We start from the raw sequence: 15,552 nt of genomic DNA, 5'->3' as shown, positions 1-15,552 counted from the left end.
TATGGTCAATATTTTTATTTTCTCTAGTATAAATCGTAGTGCGTATGAAATAGGGTTGACTTTAGCTCACTTACTGTTATTTGTTCTTGCAAAAGACTGAATATTCTTTTGAAAAGCAGAAAGGCAATTTTATAGTACACATAGGCCCAGTTACTTTTTCCCCCCAGCACCACAATGTTTAACCCTACTCCCAGAAGTTTATTATCAGTAACGTAGAGCCTTGAAGTAGTATGTAATTCAAGAAGCATACAATAGAAAAACCCTACATAGCACTATATATAAAATCATGAGCTTAACCTATTCCTAGTTTTTCACACCATCAAATCTCCAGTAACTACTTACTGGTTCTAAAGTACCAACTCCTTTAAAATTTATTTCGAAGAGGAAGTCATAGCTTTTTTTGATAAGACTGGGGTTTGATCTCAAGACTTTACTCTTGCTAGGCTGCTATCCTATCACTTGAGCAATGACTCCAGCCCTTTTGCTCTGGCTTTTGAGGCAGAACCCCATCCTCCTACTTATACTTCCCTTGTAGCTGGATGACTGGCGTCTACAGCTTCAGGACCAGTTATTTCTGTTGACACAGTGTCTCTTGAATTTTTTTTTTTTCATGGCTAGCCTGGTACCAGGATTTCCTTGATCTACATCACAAGTAGCTACAGTTACAGATGTTAGCCACTGGTAAATGGGTAGAATTAGGTGGCTGCGTAGATGAATCAGGGCCCAGGGTCCCAGGAGAAATCACTGCTGACCTGACACTAAAACCCCTGGAAATTACAACCCTGTTTTAAAAACAAAACCAAACCCTCAGCCATAGGGAGCAAAACTTTCTCCCTCCATCCCTCCTGGTTTCCAATTTTCAGCCTTCCCCAAGATCCTGGGGGTAGGAACCCTCGACAGAACTCATGGAGGATTAATTTCAGGTCTACAACAACATGATAGGTCATTTGATTGACTAACACCTCACTTAAATAGGATGTGACCAACCAGCATGGCACAATAATATTAAAAAACAAAAGCCTTAGATCCAGTGACTTCTTAGGTAACTTAGTATATGGACACTGTTCATGTGGCTAGAGCTGCTGCTTCTGACTAGAATGAAATCCTGCAAATGTCATTTTTCTAGTTCTCCACTTAGGAACCCTAGAAAGAATTGCTGGCACCTTGCTTCTGAGCTGTAATATGAGCAAGCGTTTCAGTACGTAGACTACGCTGGCCTGTTACTCTGAATTCATCTGCCTCAGTTCTGGGATTATATGCATGTATCACCATGCTCAATATCTCTCAAATACAAGAAACATGCCAACTTTTTCAAGAAAAACTTATGTTCTACAGCCAACAGCTTTATATAATACTCTTATAGATAAATGGTAAAAACACAATAATTACCAGCAGGTGGATCCAGAACGTAGAGCAAAGATCACAAAGCCTGCTTGATAGTTTCCAATGGAGTTCACTACCACCACCACCACCACCAAAAGCTCTAAGGTTCAGGAATACTGCATTCAGCAAATATGAAGTCTGAGTTTATACTGTTGGTCATGGTCTCAGTGATCTCACATCTATATAGTTGTGCTATGGTACAGGAAAGATAGCACATTCAGATCTATTCTCGCAGAGATGCCCCAAAGGCTCTTGTTCCAAATGGAAGACCAAATATCTTCTTTCTTTTGCTGGACTCAATTCCTCTACAGTAAGGAAATCAATAACAACTCCTCCGAGAGTAGTGAGTGAATCTCACAGACTTGCATTTTAAGGGGAGACCATCAATTGATGAAATAGTCGAATGTAATTTTTATTATTTTTCTTCTGTATTTAGTGGATATGGTAGATGAAAAGCCGGTAGTGTGAACATAAAGAAATATATTTGAATATCTTTAAAATATTTCAAATTTTTATTAAATATTTTATTGTTTTAAGATCACAGTTAAAGTACTTTAGCATGTTATACACATGACATACATGTGCAATTTTTAGAAATATCAAATTAGGTATAAGATTTTGAAGAAATTATATAAATGTGTATATTGACTTTACTACACATACATCTAAGAAAGCAATAATTCTGTTGTACCATTAAGTGGAAATCATTTATTACATGGCATGTTTACACCAATTCTAAAGAGAACCAAGCCAATTTCTCAAAGCAAAACAAAACAAAATAAAAAAGGTGATTAAGTCATGCTGAACTTGTCAACAGACTTAAGACCAGGTGGTCAAATGAGCTATGGTTGATTTTATGACATGTAAATAAGCAATTTGAACCTATGAGCAAGCTCAGAATCTGGTATGTTGCATCTCAGGTACTTTTATTCTCTGAGAGAATATTCCTGAGAACAAAAGGATTTGGTGCTAATGAAATGAAACCAACAACCTCCCTCCCCCACTCCCCCAAATGTAGCTGAGCCATCTACTGAGCTCTAGATTGCAAACCTTCCCTACCCTCGGTTCTGCTGCTCTTAGAGCCGAGGCACTCAAGTGACAGGGGACATGAGCCCACCCTTGCTGGTGGGCCACAAAGAGAACTCAGTGATAATTCATGAAACATATGTGTCTCTGCGATTTACGTTAAGAGTTTGTGAGGTAAGATTTGCATTGTGGTACAAGGGGTTTGGAGGCATCTGATTAGTCTTGTTATTCAAGAACCTGTTCTGGCCCAAGTTATCAGGAAATCTTTGGAAGGAGCAGTAACGTTTACAATAACTAGTTCTGTACATAAAAATCCAATTTCAAGGGGGCATGATCAGTTTTGACCACTGACTGCCAAGAAAAAGGCAAAGTTAAAAAAAAAAAAAACCAGTGGCCACAGAACTTTATGAACTACACAGTTCTGCTTTAGTATAAATTATAATAAAACAGGTAAAATTTGGTCAGAAAGGAAACTTCTTTTCCTCAGAAAATATCTATTCATGTATTTGAAGGGAAGTGTGGCACAGACAGATGAGCTGTATGAGGAAGTCAAGTGTATCTTTTGCTGCTTCTTTGTTCTGAAATGGGAGGATAATGTCCTTGGTGACAAGGACAAAGTCACTGAATACGAAGCAAAATGAACTTAGCTGTCACTTCCAAATTAAAGCTAGCAGTCCACCAAACCCCATAGCTTCATCAGACACATCTGGTTCAATGAACTAGCAACGGCTTCTTTGTTTCATGATAGGTATGCTGTTAGTGAATCTAATTTTTAAGGATCCCCAAACTCAAATACAACCAAGTACAAAGCTAACTCTGGGAATGCTTGTATAAACAAAAGCAACATCTAATTAGCCATTAGTACACTTTGTATAAGGTGCAAAACGAAGACCTAAGTGGGAGAAAAGCTAAATTTTAATTTCCACCTAGTCACTCTGAATACTTTATAGGTCAAATGTAACAACAGCACAGCATTTGCGTCGACTGCCCATTTCCGGCAATACATTGTTCTCTCTGAAGAAGGTGATTTATAAAGTCAAAACACTGCAGTGGAAAATAGTGGCACTGAAGGTAAAAGCAAAAAAAAAAAAAAGACAAAACTTGTGAAACAGGACTTACTGAAATGAACTTTAAAAGCCGAGGTAGCCCAACAGGATTGGCCTTACACAGGGGCTCTGTGGAGCAGTGCAATCAAAAGGGGAATCTCAACAGCATCCTGTACACCCCCACATTCCCTTTACAAATGATGACCCCAGGCCTCTGGTTTTCTTCCTTTCTCCTGTGATGGCACAGTGGCGGTGGTGCTTCTCCGTGTGGTGTGGGTGCTCTCTTCCAGCCTCCCGCTGCTGGTCTTCAGAACGATTCGGACTCATACAGTAGTTGAGCAGGCAGCATGGTCCCACTGCTTCACATTAATGCCAAAATGCCAAGCTTGGTTGGAACAGAGCTATTTAGTATTCCCTACCCTACCCTATAAACAAATGTCATTCCGTTTGCAGTGAACTTCTATAGCAATTTTACACATGTGCAAACACTTCCATACATTGAGCCAAAGACTGCAGAGTGCAATTTTTTTTATGACTTCACATAGCATCTGACTTACTTAGCAGGAAAACAACAGGGATTGAATATGTCAGAGTCTAAGCCACCAGCCCAGTTCAGATGCTTCTTTTTGTTCATAGTGTTCCCTCACTATCTTTCTTCTGTTAGTTGCAATGGCAGGAAGTAGAGTAACAATTACACGGGAATTATTCCTGTATGGCTTTGGGACCACGTCTGATAGGACAGAACCATTTCTGATATTTGTGGGGCAAAAGACTATCAGAATTACAATACTATGATTCACCGCTCAAAAAGGGGTTTAATGAATTGAAGAATTTTGATATAAACTCAAGGACTAGCCTAATTTGGGTGCAAGAACCTGAATTTGCAGTGGGAGTGTGGGACATTTTTCCTTTTCCTGATCTCATATACAGTACCCAACAAATAATAACTTCAAGGATTCTTACAGTATTTTTCTTTCACTCCGCTTCTTAGAGCTGCAGTTTTAGTTACTTACAATATACTCTACACAAAATTACATAGGAAATAACCCAGAATAACTAAATAAATAAAAGGCTAAAGAAAACTGGAACAGTACTGCGTCTCTATCTGAGACGGAATCTTCCACTTCCAGCATTGCAGAGAAGGGCTACGACAATTTTTTCCCAAAAGATTTATATACAGGTTTGAATCCAGAAATTAAGATTAAGAGCATAAATATCGATAATTTCAACTAAATCCAGAATGGTTTCAGAAAGATATGATACAACAATTTAGAATAAAACAAAGCAGAAGAGCATCACATTTTGGTTTGTTTGAGATATACATAAGGTGCAACAATTTTTTTTCTCCAGGACACTGTGGGACAAATGTTAGTGTAGATGGTATTTGCTGGCAGATTAAACGTACACACCACACCAATATGATTTCCCAAAATAAAAAAAAATGAGAGAAATGAAATGAAATGAAATGATAAGTAGGGTCTGGACACTACACATTGGTCTGAAGTATTTGTGCTAACAAATGTTGTTACCTGAAAACATCAACACCCCTCTTGAGCAGATTCAGGGCATAAGAAGCACTGGTACTGAAATCAAGACTTCACTCAGAGAAACGACAAGGCGAGCGCCTAAAGAACTATAAAGCTTTGCAGGATTTCTGCTACTCTCAGTGCCTAACTGCTTAAAAATTAAGCATTTCTACAAAAAGGTTTGTTTTAAAGTATCTGAAAACAGTCATATCCAGTAAATTGCCCTCCCACCCCTAACTCCCGCCTAAGGGAAAAGCCACTGAGGTTTAGGAAAAGCAGATCAAGTAAGATATTAATCACATAGAAAAAAGTAATCTTTTGTTTCTTCTTTTAAAAAAAGGTCCCAGGAATATACAGCAATCTCTTAAGGAACTCTAGTGAAATGTAACTGGAGGACTGAGGGAGGGTGCTCTGGCAAAAATAGATCTATTCTAATGTGTTCTACAGAATAACAAGTTAGTACCATTGTCAAGATGCATGTTCTGCACCATACAACTGTTGTTGGGTTCTTACTTTTTTATTTGTTTTTGGATTTTAGCTAATTATAATTTTTAAATCATTGCTAGCAAGCGGTCCAAAACTCCAAACCACCACCAAACACCAGGACCCAGCAATTTTCAAACATTCATTTTTTGTTTTGAAATTTTAAAAGCATTAACAAAACAGTATCATAGTAAAAATAGTATGCTAAAAACTGGGGCTGTTCACTTAAGTGAATGGGGTTACTTATAACCACTGATTAACCCTTTGTTGATTCCTACTTCCTCTATCCCCACAATGAATATGCATTTCTGAGGATACCATTCTAACGTTCTGCTGTCCTCTTCACTTGCTTTGGGGAAAGAAAAAAAAAAAAGCCCTCGATATCATTTTATAATCTTGTTAGAACGTTGTACATATTTCTCAGCACCGAAACTGAAGTAATATCTACAACCATGAGAAGCTAAACCTAGTCAGTATTAAGAGAGTCATTTTTATATGGCTATTAGGTCAAATTACAATTAGAAAAAAATCATTACAATTCAGTCAAGTATAAATAAGAAAGCTAGGTAAAACCATGTAAACTGTCACCATTTAGAGATCTAATTCAAAAGCTTCAAACTTGAACTAGCACTATCAAAACTCTGCCCATTTGAAAACCATTAAAAATTATTGCTGGAATCCAATAATTAAAATTTGGTAGTTTGTGCTGTGACACGAGAGTGGGGGAATACTTTGTGCTATGGAACAAATACCCTGTAACATCTGCAGCCTCAGACTAATTTTGATTTATCACTTTGCATCTGTTGCTAGGAAACAAGACACTGTGAACGTCAGGTGGTTAAGCCAATATGCTGAATGTTCTGAGCCAGTTAATCCACTTGGCACTAGCATATGGATAGTTGGTGTTATGTTTAAAAGCAACAAAACATAAAAAGGAAACAGAAACTTGCAGGTGATCTGACTGAGAGGCCCTCCTCAGACATGCCTCCCTCATCCTTTACTCAATACCTCCCCTCAACAACACAAACTTGAAATGGCTCTCTAAAAACCTATAGTGCCAATTCGGCTGTGCATAGCAATCGCAACCCGTCCAGTCTGTCTGATGGATGGAAAAGGTCCACATGAAGGGAGTGTCTTCAATGTGTATAGAATAGTGAAGTAATACTAAGGTCACTTCTGAGTAATATTTTTGTCTTTTTTTGTTGTTTGTTTGTATGAACGATCCATTGGTCACAGAGACCTCTGTGTAAAAAGTGAAGAATCCTCAAGGCATGAAAACACCAGGAATCTGTAATCTGCAGGACTCTTCCCTTGTATGGGAAAGTATTTGCCACAATTTGCCCCAAGCAAATTCTTCTTGGTCTCTCAAGGCTAAGAAAAAATTCAGATTGTAAGAATTGTAACTCTTTTTCCTCTCTCTCTCTCTCTCTCTCGCTCTCTCTCTCTCTCGCTCTCTCTCTCTCTCCTTTCTCTCTCATATCTCTTTGCCAGCAAATTACCACTCTGGTGGCAAATATAAAAGTGCAGAATCTATGGACCACGAGGCCGAGCATACACCGCTAACAATGGTACATCTGCTGCCTGCCACCCTGCTTGGGAGTCTCAGGAACAGGCATTTTAATATTTATTCTACAATATAAATGTAGGTATAACCTATTATATAAACCATCTTAGAACTTAAATCTCCATGTACAAAAAAGACTAAGAATATCTAATAATAACTAGTGCAGTGCGTCAGTTTGTTTTTTTGTTTTTTTTTGTTTGTTTGTTTTGAAAGAATAACTAGGTAATATATGAAACTAGTTTCACACTCTCTCGTTGGTAAGAGATGCTGGGTGAGCTACAGTAAAGGCAGCCTTTTACCAAGTTACCACCTATTACCGCCAAAAGCCTTCAATGGAAAGCGGAGCTCCAGGATTATTCTATTTCTGCTCATTATCAGACTGATAACGATGCCCTCAACGATTCTGGGTTCTGAAAGAACTGGCCCAGGATGCTAACTTCTGCTTCAAGTGAATCTGGGCCATGTAGGGCAACAAGCACTTGTTTGCAGTTTATATTTTCCATACATGGACTCACTAGCATCCCTTGGTAAAGACAAGGCTAGGATAGTAGGTAAAGCACAATGTTTTACAATTAAAGGGTGCATCACTGGTCAGCACAAGAAATAAGTACAGGAGCCTGTGGCATTTCTTTTGGCTGTCCATCATGGGTGAGCGGAGTTGACCTCTGACCTCTGTAACACAAGAGAAGAAAAAAAAAAATCACTGAAGGTGCAGCATCAGATGCATGAGAACACAATGGGTAATGATGGCAAAAAGCAAAAGCTGGCTTGTTGCTTACATTATTAAAACTAATTTTGTTTGTCTTTACTTGTTTTATTTTTTGCTTTCTTCATTTTTCTTTTTCTTTTGCTGAGGCATTTTTTTTTTTTAAAATCTCAATGCCCAACATTCATTCTGGCCCCAAACACTTAAACACTTCCATTTCAAACTATTCAAACTCATTAAGAAGTGAAAAACTTTCAATCACAGGTTAAGGTTCTGGGATAACTATCTTCCTCTTGATGAACTGACACCAAAAATGACATTCCTTCCTTCATTTTCCCCAACAGAAAACTCCTATAAAATTGGTAATCCCTGGCTCATTTCTTAAATGATATACAACAATACACACAATTTAAAACTTAAGGCCAGTAAAAGCAATGAGTACATAGTGAGTGAAGAATCAATCCTTTTCTATAAAGTCTGACAGGGACATGGAAAGAATGGAGAGAAGGAGAAAAAGACAAAGAGATGGGGAGAGAGAGCAAGTGAGCGGGGTGGCGGGTGGTGGGAAGCAAGCACTTGACTGGATTTTCGATTGCAAGAAAATCTAGCCTATCTGGGCCACAATCAATATACATATGGAGGGAGAACTCCAGACAGGGCTGAAAATGAATTTTTTATTTAGTTCTTGTATAATTGGTAGTTAAATATACAGATTGCTCCAGGGTTATGAGAACTGTTAAAAAAAATTCTTGGCAATTTCTACAGATCTTCTCATTGTAAAAAGATGGGAATGGGCACCTCCCTGGAACTTGCGAATGGGCCTGTCACTGTGGGCAATGAGCATCTACCTCTGTGTCTTCTCTACTGCCCTGTGGTGCAAAAAGTTTTACTTTTCAGTAAAGTATTTATCTTCAGAGTATGCAAACAAAAGGAGTTGTTTTAAGATTCAAGTTATATCATCAGCTCTATAATTATATTGAAATTTCTCCTCATGTATACAAAAAGAAAAATAATATAGACACAGCATTTGGGGGAATGAATGATTCCATGATCACTGAACAGTACAAGATAGTTAGGATTTTAGAAAAACAAAACGTGTATTAGAATTAAACCTCTGGATTAATTTGTTCATTCATGTGTGACTTCTGTAAGCACCAGTTGTTCAATATGTTTAGCTTCTTTCAAGAAAAGATGAAATTGAAATGCTATTTTATGCCTTAAGGTTTATCGAATAATATTTAAAGATCCAAGAGAATTTTAATAAGTATTGGGAAAGGAGGAGGGGGAAAGGGAAAGCAGAATATAAAAAATAGAAAGGATGGGGAGGGAGAGAGAGACAGAGAGAACTTGGAGGTAATATTCTTCATGAGTGTCTATGATGTGCTTAGGATGTGTATTAGAGCAGAGAGCAAACTCTGGAATCCAAAGACCTCCTAAAACAAGTGAGAACTAGCTAGGTGCTTTCAACAAGTTAATTAACCATCTGCACTACCTTTAAAATGTGAATACAAAGATCTACCTAAGCCAGGTACTAGTGGCTCATGCCTTTCATCCTAGATATTCAGAAGACTGAAATCTAAGGATCACATTCAAAACCAGCCTGGGCAGTATAGTCCGTGAAACTTTTATTTCCAAATAACCAAGAAAAAGCCAGAAGTGGAGTTGTTGCAAGTGGTGGAGTGTTAGCAAAAAAGCTCAGGGATAGCATCCAGGACCTGAGTTCCAGCCCCAGGACTGGCCACACACACACACGTAACTCCTGTATTTTGTAAAACTGTACTGCAGTGTTAAGTTCCTGAACTTGAGTGTTTTGTGTTCATGGGCAATAGCTCAGGTTGTGAATATCTACCCCTAATTCTGTGAACCAAGTAAGTGATGCCTAAGTAATAATTAAGTGGGGAGCAGCCCAGGTAATAAGGCTGGCTGTAAGGTAAGCCTTAACAGACAAGGGCTAAAGTTACAAGACCGCAAGGTGATCGGTCTTTCTAGATGTTAAGAACACTAACCATTTGTCAGCTTGATAGCAAACTGCTAGTAATCAATATTAGTTGGATTTTTCTTCCTTTCTAAAAATTGAAAGTGGTTTCTTTTATTGAAATGTAATTTTAAATTGACAAATAATAATTATATATTTCTGGGGTACATGTGACCTTTTAAAACTGAAGTACATTCTTTATTATTTTTCAGTAGTTGTACAAAGGAGTTGCCATTTAAAAAGCAGTTTATGTATATGATGCATCTTGATCTATGTCATCCCTTTCAACCTTCTCACCCATCCTTTCCTTCATTTTTCTTAAATTGTAGGCTATATATTGAATTCTGACTGCATTCTAACCCTCACCTTCTCCTCTTCTTAGAAATGTATACAGACTGTGAGACAGTAGATTTGCAATATGACAGGTAAAGAACAAAAAGAAAGCAAAACTCATATATGGACCACCAGGATTTCCTGGATGTGAGAAAGGGCATAAAATCGGACAGGTGCTTATTCAGATTATGACAGGCTTCAAGAGCTTTTAGATTCAAAGTCTAAGAAAGATACTCATGCATGGCTACTCCATTTTGGATTAAAAAAAAAAAAATCTGGCCTTACAAAAGGCTTGTACTGCTTTCCCAAATGACCCAATAAGTACCAGAATACTCAATTATACACTTGGAACTTAGCATACTTTCTGTGGGACTTTGTCAAGGTCAAAGAGTTTTAGGATTTTCACTACTATGATCTCATCTGATCTGAACAACTCTGTGATTCCTTGGCATATACTTTACATCATATGCAATTAAAATAAGCAAACTGAGGAACAGAGAAATAAATTACTCTACAGCAAATCACACAGTCAAAGAGAAATCCAGCTTTCTGCACACTGAGTCAGATGACAAGATACTCCCTTCTCCTGAACCACGCTGTTCTGATAGCTGGTGACACTACTACCACCATCTCCAATAGATACATTTCCTAATTGCAAGCACTGGGATATGTCAGTCATCTCTGTGAAATGAGTGCCACCCACCCATTTCATAAAAGAAAATCTAAGGGCAAGAGAGGTTAATGCTCATGCTTAAGATGACTGAGATAGGACTCAAATTTCCATTTGGTATCACACTTACTAGATAATACTGTTTCCTTGTGCTCAGGCTTTCTATGAAAATCAAGTTTAACTACAGCCAATATTGTTCCCTTGGGTTTTCCTATAGGGATAATTAGCAAATGTACTTTTAGAACAATTCATATAAACCAAGGTACCTTTGATCTAAATCAGAACCTTGGTAAGTGGTAAAAATGCCACAAGCCAGATCAAAGGTTTCCACATTGATTTCTCCATTCACACTCTACACTAACCTGTGCACATTCTCCATGGCTGCTACCTCTGCCAGTGCAGCGAGGCTGAAGAACGCAGACACAGCAGGCATTTCTGGAGTGCTGCTCCGTGTCTCCCCGGCCTCAGCTCTGTGTACACAGTCGTCATTGCAGTCTGTCTCAGTTGCTTTAGGGAGACTCCTCTGCAGTTGTTCCTTTGGTTTGTCATCTGTAACAAAAGAGAAATCCATTATAAAAGCATCAGTCTGCTCTCCAGAGAAGGGTTGCTGAGAAATGTTGTGCCAGACAAAGTGAAAGAGTTAGCATGCTTTTCTGTTCACTTCTGCTCCACACTGAATATTAAGGTTTTCACAGAATCTCTTGTACAATGACAAAGCACTTTTATTAAGCTCAACTGAAACTTGCAACCATGGACAGACAGTGCTGTGCCCTGAAGCTGAGCGGAAGATAAACTATGTTTTGTTCAAGGTCAAGTTTGAAGGAAAAATAAGCTTTGGCTAAAATAAAGCCCAAGGGATTTCTGTAGTTGAGACCCTCGACTAAATACTTCTTAGGGAGCCATGCTATGTCTGTCCTACTACAGCAACTTGAACATTTGGTAAGAAACACAAAAATTAAGGGATTAATCCTCATAAGATCAATTCTAGTAAGATCCCATGCTTTGTTCTGAAGACCTACACTAAAAAGAAGAGAAAGGATCTTCTGATATTTATGAAGAGGCAGATGAAGGTACTGTGCAACTCTACCTGTTGGAAATGAGAATGCTTTATTATGCAAACACTATAGAAGAAGGATTGCTTATTTAGTTGATTTATTTATTTTCTGGGTAGGATCTCATTATGCCACTCTAGGTGGTCCTGGAACTTGCGATCCTCCTGCCTCAGTCTCCAAAGTGCTCTGATTACATGTGTACACCAATACAGCTGGCTTTATCTTGGATTTTAAATATGAACAAAGAGAAAAGCAATTTCACATATCAGGATGAAAATAATGCATGGCACATTCCTCCATGAAATGACAGGAAAGTAAAACAGACTGGGGTGGCAGGTACCAGTAGGTAATGCTAATGGAGAGGGCATATGAAGGTGAATATAATTGAAGTATATTATATACAAGTATGAAAATAGAATGATAAAGCTTGTTGTTGATAATGTTAATTCCATACATAATATAAAAATTAAGAAAAGTGAGGGAAGGGGTGGGTTGGGAGGTAGGTGGGTGATCTAGAGGTACAGTATTCATAAACTGCCTTGTTGAATGGCAATTCCTTTGTGTAACTACTTAAAAATAATAAAAACATTCCAAAAAAACAAAAACAAAAAAAGTGGGAGGATGGATAAGGGAGAGAGATGATGAGGGTAAGTTTGAGTGGGAAACATTGTATGACTATATGGGAAACACTGTATGACTATATGGGAATCTCACAACCTTCTTTGTACAACAAATATATGTTAACAAAATAAAATCCTAAAAAAAACCTATTTCCTAGAATCTTCAGTTCTTCTACAAATGAAAATGGACAATCACAAGTAAATAAGGATATAACAGTCACAGAACAGAACCAAGATTGGGAAGGAAAGGAGAGGCCTGTTGGACTACTATCAGTACTTCAAGATTTCAGACTTTGTCCTACTTCTACTTAGTAGAATGCATTCGGACATATAACTCAACTTGGTAGATTCCATCTCATATAAGAGAGAAAAATATCTAGAATATTTAACGTGCTTATGGTTCTATTAATTAATGTATATAAAACATAAGAACATGTGCACAAAATTAACAATTTTCTAATTCTGTCATCTCACTGAAAAACTAGATCAACCCAAACCAGACAAAATAAAATGACAGAGGGGCTGACGAGCAACGGCTTAGAACATTACTGCCCAGCTGGCATAGCATCCTCAAGGTTTCTCTGGGGATAATAATGATCAATAGCACTCACTGCCTTAAACCTTTATCTTAAAGCCAGGAATTCTATTGCTAGGGAGACCAAAATCAACAAATACAAGCCACAGACTATGACTGAAAAAGGAGAAATGTACTGGATTTTTGGTCTAGAGAACTAAAAAGTAAAAATTTAAAAAAAGTTAAAAAAAATTCCAGATGCATTTCAGACTCCTGGAGTAGTCTGAGTCAGCTCTATAGAAAATGCTAGATGCATTTTAAGATTCCTTAGTCTATTAGGTTGAATACCTGATAAATCTGGCTGTAATGACATGAATAGCAAAGATTCATCCAGTATCCCTGAAAGTCGAAGCTCTTTTGGGATTTACTTAATCAAGACTCATTTTGTACATGCTGAGGAAAAGAAGCTGACAGTCCTAAAAATTATCTTTCCTTTCTAGGAATTCAGATATACTCTTAGAAAAGTAGCTATGATTTAAAGTGGGAACAAAAATGGGTATGGAGGCCTTATAGGAAGCTATAGAACAGACCCATTTTTCAATAAGGAAAGACAGCTGGCCTATATACCTTTGCTGACTAATGTGACCATGACAGCTACCTGCTGGCTCTAGATATGTTGACCTAAAAGCTCCCTTTTCTTACCCAAAGTACCTCCTGCTGGTGATACGCGGCCATCAGCAGTCCTGACAAGGTGGGTAATCTTGGTTTTCCTTGCTTTTCTTTTTTGGCTGCCCACCAGAGGTTCTTGCATTGCTGTTGGCTCTGGAGTGTTGAAAGTGGGTAGGGCATTTTTAACCTTAAGAGCAGGCTCTATAGTATTTTTGTCTTCTGAAAATATGGCTGGAATAAGATAAAGCATATACAGTTAAACACAATACAAGATACCAATTTTGCTCTGGGAAGAAAGCATTTCTAAATCTCTAATCCACCTCAATGGAGAATTTACATTCAGTTTTCAAAGAAGTGATGGGGAAAACTTTTTTTTTTTTAAGTCAGTGGATCCTGAAAATTGTATGTAAATTTTATCCCAGGATATCACAAATACTTCTTGTTATTAGAACCCTATCTGCAATTCTTTCGGCTGAACTGGGACAGTAAAAGTGTTGTATCTTCAGAGAACTATGAAATAAAATATATTATTCTTAAATATACATGTATGGATAGGACACTGTTAAAACAGTAAGTCATCTATAGCACACTACTGAATTCTGAGTAATTCTGAATACATAAAGGAAGACATATACATGTGTGTGTATGTATATGTGTGTATATATATATGCATATGTATATGATATATATATATATATATATATATATATCCTATATACTCTCTTTCCTTTGAAGTTCATCCTTCCTATCCTTCCCTTAAAAGTAAGGAGAGAACATGCAGATATGAATTTTGGAAGCATTTAAGAGTACATAAGCTTTTTATAATTGGGATTTAAATTTTTCTTTTGATTTCAGTAGCCTAAAGGCTTTTCGGTAGTAGTTTTCTATCTACTTTCTTAAGACAGGCACTGAGATCATTATTGACCAAGAGGGGGAATAATGTGAATTAAGCAATCCAAGTTTGGCATGATAAACCCCAAAAGAACAAAACATGGAGGATAACTAAAGATATGTATCAGGGGAGGGATCCAAAGGCAGACAGAGACTGGCAAAAGTGTAACATAAAAAGTAATATAGTACTCATTATCTTACTCATGTAACTGTAACCCCTCTGTACAGTATTTTTACAAAAAACATATAAAAAAGTAATATATATAAAAAAGTAATATATATAAAAAAGTAATATAACATAAAAAGTAAAAACCAGAATAAGAAGAAATAAAACCAGCAAGTAAGGCTGTGTCAGCAGTGTTATACTAGCCAAGAAAGCTGGAAGCCCTGAGTTCAAACTCCCATACTGCAAAGAAAAACAAAACAAAACTCATTTAGAGTGTTATTGGTATAAATACTTGTGTAGTCCTCATTAAAGAATTTAACCCAGCTCCCTAATGGGTTTAGGTGTTTCTGTGAGATGGGAGGGATATGAATTAGTAAGAGGTTTTGCCATGGAAATTATGGTGACCTGTCCTTGAATGAGGCCTGAAGAGGATGATTCCAGGTGTCACATTCAAAAATAAGTAAACAAATAAATAGAAATAATTTCAAGTATACTAAAAAGAAAGCCCATTTAATAACACAGCTGAGTTGTGACTTGAAATAGCAACTATTTAAAATACAAAACAAAACCTATTTGAAAATGCTTCCAAACATCATTTCAGGCAAGTAGTCAAAAGTCAGGGGAAAAAAATTTTAACTGTACATCTACCACAACCACAGAGTAATTCTGATCATGCAAACTACTGCTTAGTCTTAGAATGTATTTACACTTTGACACTTAGCTTCACTTAGATAAACATGGGGCTCTGTGCTTGCTAGATAGGCACTCTACCACTTGAACCATGCTACCACCTTTCTAAAATTTAGGTAGAGATTTGTGTTGTTAACAGGACTACTGGCCTATATTGTGATCCTCTTATTTATAGTAGTTGAGATGACAGATGTTTAGCTTATTGGTTGCAATGGGGTCTTGCTAGCATTTTCTCTCA

The 15,552-nt window shown here is 37.4% G+C and overlaps 1 protein-coding gene across 8 annotated transcripts in view; it reads right to left on the bottom strand.

The window, feature by feature from the left end:
• Positions 1-5,313: 5,313 nt before the first annotated feature.
• The window catches only part of Bbx (BBX high mobility group box domain containing), a 218,316-nt gene continuing 208,077 nt past the window's right edge, over positions 5,314-15,552 (bottom strand). For 7 of the 8 annotated variants that reach the window (XM_042676675.1, XM_042676681.1, XM_042676683.1 and 4 more), the window contains 3 exons: positions 13,601-13,798; positions 11,075-11,261; positions 5,314-7,700 (listed from right to left, as the gene is read on the bottom strand). In XM_042676675.1, coding sequence (XP_042532609.1) covers positions 7,613-7,700; positions 11,075-11,261; positions 13,601-13,798 — 473 coding nt within the window. In that variant the 3' untranslated portion in view covers positions 5,314-7,612. The remainder of the gene's footprint in view (positions 7,701-11,074; positions 11,262-13,600; positions 13,799-15,552) is intronic. The other variant, XM_042676679.1, reaches the window with a different exon arrangement.

This window comes from Dipodomys spectabilis, unplaced genomic scaffold (assembly GCF_019054845.1).
Source record: "Dipodomys spectabilis isolate Male_0828 unplaced genomic scaffold, ASM1905484v1 ptg000032l, whole genome shotgun sequence".
NCBI classification, from domain to species: Eukaryota; Metazoa; Chordata; class Mammalia; order Rodentia; family Heteromyidae; genus Dipodomys; species Dipodomys spectabilis.
This window is presented reverse-complemented; position numbering and strand designations above follow the sequence as displayed.